Genomic DNA, 6,526 nt, shown 5'->3' with positions numbered 1-6,526 from the left:
CTTATTGCCCAGATTCATTTAAAGGGTTAAAGGGGCTCTTAGGGAAGATCAGGCCATTGCGGAAAGACTAAATTAATTCATTTCTTCCGTGTTTACTGATGAGGATGTTGGGGAGATACCAGTTCCGGAGACGGTTGTCAAGGGTGATGATTCGGATGAACTGAACCAAATTATGGTGAATCTGAAAGATGTTGCAGGCCAGATTGACAAACTAAAGAGTAGCAAATCACCTGGACCAGATGGTATGCATCCTAGGGTACTGAAGGAACTAAAAAATGAATACACGTGTAATATTACGTGCACACCCGTGGTATGCGCATGCTTTTACACACAAAGGGGAGAGGCGTCTGGGAGGGGGGGCGGAACGCATGTCTCATTTTAAAAAATTTTGTGTGTGAGTTAAAAAAAACCCAACAACCCTCCCCCGCACGCTACGCCCTCCAAAGATCAGTTGCAACTTTACATGGCATAATGTGCGCACGTTCGGCCGATTGCCTGCCGTGCATGAGCCCTCAATTTGCAAATTCTCGGCAAATTCTGCAGGCACGAAGACTTTTACCGCTGTGCGCGGGGTGGCATAAACTGACCCTTCCCTACGCTATAAACAAGAGACGATAAGCTGTAATCTTTTATTTGTTTAAATTCTTAGACTGTATTCGCTCTGCTCTGACCCTGAAATCGTTATCCCTGTGCCTGACGTTTCGAGAAATAGAGAATTTAAACCAAAAAAAAAAAAAAAAAATCCTCACGGACCCGTGTGCTTTTATACTGCGCCGCAGACAGTCAGCCAATCAGGTCGCTGGGCTGGCTCTTACTCTTCCACCTGTGAGCTCGGTTCACACCCCCCCCCCCCCCCCCCCGTAAGGGTGTGATCATGTATCCTTCCGCTCCTTGCATGGGAGGGACTATTTTATGACAGCTAAAAACTTTCCCCAGTGTACAATAACCAGGCAGGAGACTCCGGCCACCCTTAGGAGTCACGGATCCATGGGCGCCCCACCCCCCGCATCAGGTCATGCCAGCCGTGTGGCAGGCTGCTGGGGGACGTGGGGAGGGTCCTTGAAGATTTAATAATAATGCTCATTGTTTTACAGTACTACGGGACGAATGCAGCACTGTACAGTGGTAATAAGTATTCGGGTAGAAGTCCATGCCCCAAAGAGCTTACAGTCCAAATGGGTACCCAAGTCAGTGGGAGATAAAAGACATTAAACACCAGAGTCATTTCCGTGGCAATCGAAGGCAGAAGGGATGAGCTCCTGTCCTGGGGGTTACAGCAGATTCAGGTGTTGGAAAACATCTCTCCGAAGGCTTCCGCTGAAAAAGACAAAACCACAGGGTGAGCTCTGAAACAGAGGTCGAAAAGCTTTCCTTAAAGTCTCCGACGACTGTAACTACCAGGAGGGGGCCGAGTCTCTGATGACACCGCGTGCACGCCCTCAGGAGCAGCAGAATACCGGGGGGGGGGGGTGTCCCGGATCTGCTGCTGCTGCCCCGGATCTGCTGCTGCTGCCCAGCAAGCCCAGCCTCCAGCCTCCCACCCCAGCAAACCTCGTTCGCCGCTCTGATGTCCCCCGGCAGGCCCCGGATCTGCTGCTGCTGCCGGCACCGCGCAGCTCCCCGTCCTCGGGCTCTGGTCTGAGACCGCGAGAAGGCCGGCGGCTGCGCGGCGCCGGCCTCAAGCCGCTCCGAGAACGGCTGGAGGCTTCGCGGCGGCGTTGAAATCCGGTCGCGCCTTGACCCCCCACGTGGCACGTCCCCATTCCGCCTTAAGGCGGTGACATCATCTAGAGGCAGAACGCAGGCCCACGTGGCCACCGGGCGGCACATTAGGTAGCAAAGGTTCCAGGAGGGGATGGCGGCTGACGTGCCGCGGTGCGGAACTTTCCAGTTTGGAGGGTTCGACTGGAGGGCACCGAGGAGGGAGGGGGGCTCCAGCCTAATAAAGGGAGGTGTCCCGTGAGGGTCCGGGCTGGTCTCTGAGGATGGGGTCTCTGGGTAGAGGGAGGCGTCCACGCTGGTTGGAGAGGTTTAAGGTGCCACCCGCTGCCACGTCCCACGTGCGAGGAGAGAGCGTCGGGGAACTTCGCAAGCCTTCGGGGAGAGACCCAGGCTGGGGGCATGGAAAACTGGGGAGGGAAGGCGTTGAGAGGAAGCCTCGCCGTGAGGAAAGGGGGAGAGAGATTCTGAACCTGACTTTGACATTTTTTTGCTAAGCTGCCTGTATTTTTGGAGCACGTTTATGGTGCGGGCAGTGGTTAAATACAAGGCACAGTTTTTGCACGGTTAGGGGGAGGGGTTTCCCGCGGATAGTCCTCCCCCGGACCCCTCTCTGGTCCCCACTGGTGAAAGACTCCCCCCCTCCCCTCCCTCTCTTACTTCTCCTCCTCTTCTGCCAGCTGACCAGCCCCAGCGTCAGGGCAGACACAAAAACCACGACAGCTACGACCACGCCGATGATGCCTCCCGTGGACAGGCCCTGCTGTGCTGTTCCCGTGCCTTTCCCCGGCTCCGGTGATGGCTCCGTCCTCGGTGCTCTCTCTGCAACAGGAGACAGGAGGTGGGACGCGGCATTGAGACATCATCGCCCGAGACCCGTCTGTACGTTAACCTTATTGTAATGGTAGGCGTAGGTGTCAGCTCTGGGGGGAGGGGGGGGTGCTTGAATACCCCTCGTACCAGATCTGCCTCCCACATCCCCATCCCACATCCACTGCAGCCGAGAGGAAAGACTCACGACGTGGAGGCAGAACCCGGGGGGGGGGGGGGGGGGGGGGCGCTGGAGGTCCCAGAGCACCTGGCACCCGTGATGGTAATAGCGGGCTCTGATCCTGCCCTGCCCCTGGCTCCCACAGGCCCCTGTGGGAGTGGGATGGGGGGGTGAAAAAATCTAGAAGCAAGGAGTCTGCCGGGAAACTCACAGCCTGGCGAGCAGAAGGGCCCTCCCGTGCCGTGGCTGGGGGTGAAGAACAGAGGGGCCACGAAGCAAGGCTGGGAGTGGGCCTGACCGGGAGTTGGGGTACAGAACAGAGGGGCCCCCATGTTTCTATCATACTCCCCCCCCCCACCACCACCACCCCCACTCCCGGCCTCTTCCAGCAGTTACGTTTTGAGGGTCCCGAGCCTCTCTGAGTAGGGTTTGGGTGTCGGGGGCCAGGGGCCTGTACCATCTTGGTGGCCCTTCGCTGGGGTCTCGGATACGATGAACAGGTAGACGAAGGCCTGGTACGTCCCGTCGGGGCTGGGCAGGACGTCTTCCGGCGCCAGCCTGGCCTGCGTCTCCGCTCCGTCCTTCAGCCACGTCATCCGGATGAGGCCGGGGTGGAACCCGTAGGCGCGGCAGTACACGGACATGGTGACGTTGGAAAGCCGCCTTTCCGTGACCCGCACTCTGGGCTTTTCTGCAGGCGAGGGGAGAGAGAGAGAGAGAGAGACGCGATGAGACGGGGAAAGGGAAAGGGAAACACGACGCGTGCACTGGAAGGAGGGGGGGGGGGGGCGGGTGTTCAGATCTGAAGGGGTTAATTATAAAGGCGAGGGCGAGATGCCTCGGTGGGGCCCGGGGTGAGGCCGCCGTGACGGCACGGGGCCCCGGGTGACCCCCTCTAAGGACGGCCCCGAGGCCAGGTCACGGTCACCCCCCCCCGGAACTGCATTAAATCTGAGCCGCTGGACCTTAGACCATTCCTCCAGCTTCGCTGGATCCCTCCTCGCGTTTTCCACTCCTTCCTGGCTGCCCACCCCGTGACAGAGTTTGGTATCAGCAGCAGAAAGACAAACCTTTCCATTATGTCGCTCTCAACAAGGAGCGATCCCTGAGGCAGCCTGCTAGTGACCCCCCCCCCCTCCTCAGAGGAACCTCCCTTTACCACCGCCCGCTGTCGCCTCCCACTCCGCCACTTCCTAACCCGGTCACTCACTCTAGGATCCATACTAAGGATGCACAATTTATTTATAAGTCTTCTGTGCGGAGCCGCGTCAAAGGCCTCGCTGAAATCCAAATGCACTACACCTAGCGCTCTCCCCTGATCCAGCTCTCTGGTCACCCAATCAAAGAAATTGATCAGGTTCCTCTGACAAGATTGAACTCTGGTAAAACCCAGGCTGCCTGGGATCTTGCAGTCCACTGATGTGTCCCATCCGGCCCCGTCACTTTATCTCATTTCAGTTTAGGTAGATCCTCACTGTTCTTGAAATTGATTACCTCGCCTCCGATCTTATTTGTGTTTGCTTTATGTGGTCCTGATCCAGGCCTTAACACAGTGAACACAGAACAGAAATATTTGTTAAACACCCGCTGTCCCCTCTCTCTGCCTTTACCTTTTCGTTGCAGTGTCTGATTCGCAAATGAAGCTAAATATTTGGCGTAGTCACAGAACATGTCCAGATTCTTCAGTTCCTGCTGAGTTATGGTCCAGTTAGCATTGCGGGCCTCTACTTCTGCCTCAGCCTGCGGCATTTCCGCCGTCCAGTTCATGGAGGTTGTGTTGATGTGCAGGAAATTTTCCATGTCAAACGCACTCCTGTAAAAACCGACAGTGGTGTTGTGCTCCGTCACATTACAGCCCTGCATAACCTGATAGGTGTGGACACCTGAAAAAAGAGATTTACAGCCAGATGTTATCAACCTGCATCACCTAATCACAAACACCTGAATAGAAAGATATACAACCAGATGTGCTCAGCACATATCCCCCAATCACAAACACCCAAACATGGTGATATACAACCAGATGTGCTCAGCACATATCCCCCAATCACAAACACAAAGATATACAACCAGATGTGCTCAGCACATATCCCTAATCACAAACACAGAGATATACAACCAGATGTGCTCAGCACATATCCCTAATCACAAACACAGAGATATACAACCAGATGTGCTCAGCACATATCCCTAATCACAAACACAGAGATATACAACCAGATGTGCTCAGCACATATCCCTAATCACAAACACAGAGATATACAACCAGATGTGCTCAGCACATATCCCTAATCACAAACACAGAGATATACAACCAGATGTGCTCAGCACATATCCCTAATCACAAACACAGAGATATACAACCAGATGTGCTCAGCACATATCCCTAATCACAAACACAGAGATATACAACCAGATGTGCTCAGCACATATCCCTAATCACAAACACAGAGATATACTACCAGATGTGCTCAGCACATATCCCTAATCACAAACACAGAGATATACAACCAGATGTGCTCAGCACATATCCCTAATCACAAACACAGAGATATACAACCAGATGTGCTCAGCACATATCCCTAATCACAAACACAGAGATATACTACCAGATGTGCTCAGCACATATCCCCCAATACAAATACTGAAACACAGACAAATATCTCATGGAGTCGCCCGCTGGCTGAGAAGGAGAGAGACAAGGAGGGCGTGAGAGACGAACCAGAGAGGGCCAGAGAGAGAGAATGAGAAAGGGGGGGGGGGGGGGGGGGGGAAGAAGAGTACCAACGGGCACCGAAATAAATCCATGAAAAACTAAAATGAATTATGCCAGATGGGAGCAATGAGCAATGCGTTCCCGAGGTGGCTGAGCCCTGCAAAATTCCAGCACAGCTTCTTAAAATATCTCAGACAATTCCTGATAGAAGTTTTCTTGGTGGGGTGGGGGTGGGCATGGGCAGGGGAGAGAGAAGAAATTCTGGGGGGGGGGAGGGGGGAGCTCTGGGCTGCTAGACCCAGAGCAACCCCTACAAAGATCCGGATGCTCGGATAACAGGAAGCTTCCTTCTGTACCCTCATGCACCACCAGCGCCTGCAGGAGCAGGAACCCCCCCCACCAACTCCCCTGCCAGTCTCTCATCAGTTCACCTCCATTACTGTAAAGCCTGCCTGGTGGGGTTACTCACGCTCTCTCTTCACGAGCTGGCACAGGGCACTGACATTTTACAGCGAGACTCTCCTCTCCCCCTGGTACTCACCAGACAACACTCCCCGAGCACAGAGGCTGCTCAGGAGCAGCAGCAGCAACAGCGGATACATCCCGGGCTCAGGTGTCCCCTCTCCGATCACTGACACCCGCTTACAGCGGGCACCGCAAGGGTCCCCCCCCCCCCCCCCCCGTGCCAGCTCCGGGCGCCGGCTGCAGCTCTGTCCCGAAGCACAGGATGGTGCGGCAGAGAGCAGCCGGGCACTGGCACTTCTGCTGCTGCTGCTGGCACTGATAAACCCAAACAGCAATTATCTAATAATAAAAAAAAAAAAGATAGGTAGAGACATGCAGGAGGTGCGATCGGCAGAGCCACTTACCTGGGTGTTGGCACAGATTGCAAGCTGTCACCTGGAATCCCTGAAATCAAAACGTGTCCTCCGTAAAACGGAGTCAGGAGAGGGATAATTTTCCGAGTCCTTCCTCCCCCATCAATGGGTGGGGTAGAACCAGGTCGTTTCGCCTTTGTACAAGCAGGAAAGCCCCAAGCATTTTGGAAGGAGGTGTGCATGGGGAGGGAGGGAGGGGGGGCAGGGAAATGAGAAGTGACC

General features: G+C 54.8%; 1 protein-coding gene across 2 annotated transcripts; it reads right to left on the bottom strand.

Annotated features, from left to right (window-relative positions):
* Positions 1–849: 849 nt before the first annotated feature.
* On the bottom strand, positions 850–6,087 carry LOC115081602 (major histocompatibility complex class I-related gene protein-like). 2 transcript variants are annotated; one of them, XM_029586027.1, is made up of 5 exons: positions 5,968–6,087; positions 4,321–4,593; positions 3,107–3,401; positions 2,380–2,541; positions 850–1,317 (listed from the first exon to the last, which is right to left on the bottom strand). In XM_029586027.1, exons 1-5 carry the CDS (start codon positions 6,026–6,028, stop codon positions 1,272–1,274), a joined length of 837 nt encoding a protein of 278 aa, XP_029441887.1. In that variant the 5' UTR covers positions 6,029–6,087; the 3' UTR covers positions 850–1,271. The 2 variants fall into 2 exon arrangements, with proteins under 2 accessions (XP_029441887.1, XP_029441888.1); XM_029586028.1 differs by having other exon boundaries at positions 3,168–3,401; positions 5,968–6,086.
* Positions 6,088–6,526: the final 439 nt, after the last annotated feature.

The sequence above is a fragment of the Rhinatrema bivittatum genome, unplaced genomic scaffold (assembly GCF_901001135.1).
Source record: "Rhinatrema bivittatum unplaced genomic scaffold, aRhiBiv1.1, whole genome shotgun sequence".
Classification (NCBI taxonomy): domain Eukaryota; kingdom Metazoa; phylum Chordata; class Amphibia; order Gymnophiona; family Rhinatrematidae; genus Rhinatrema; species Rhinatrema bivittatum.
This window is presented reverse-complemented; position numbering and strand designations above follow the sequence as displayed.

Coding starts and splice junctions, on each gene's coding strand:
- LOC115081602 (XM_029586027.1), bottom strand. CDS start 6,028: ATGTATCCGCTGTTGCTGCTGCTGCTCCTGAGCAGCCTCTGTGCTCGG. Junction 4,594..5,967: donor TGCTCGGGGAGTGTTGTCTG/GTGAGTACCAGG, acceptor CTCTTTTTTCAG/GTGTCCACACCTATCAGGTT. Junction 2,542..3,106: donor AGGCTCGGGACCCTCAAAAC/GTAACTGCTGGA, acceptor CTCCTGTTGCAG/AGAGAGCACCGAGGACGGAG.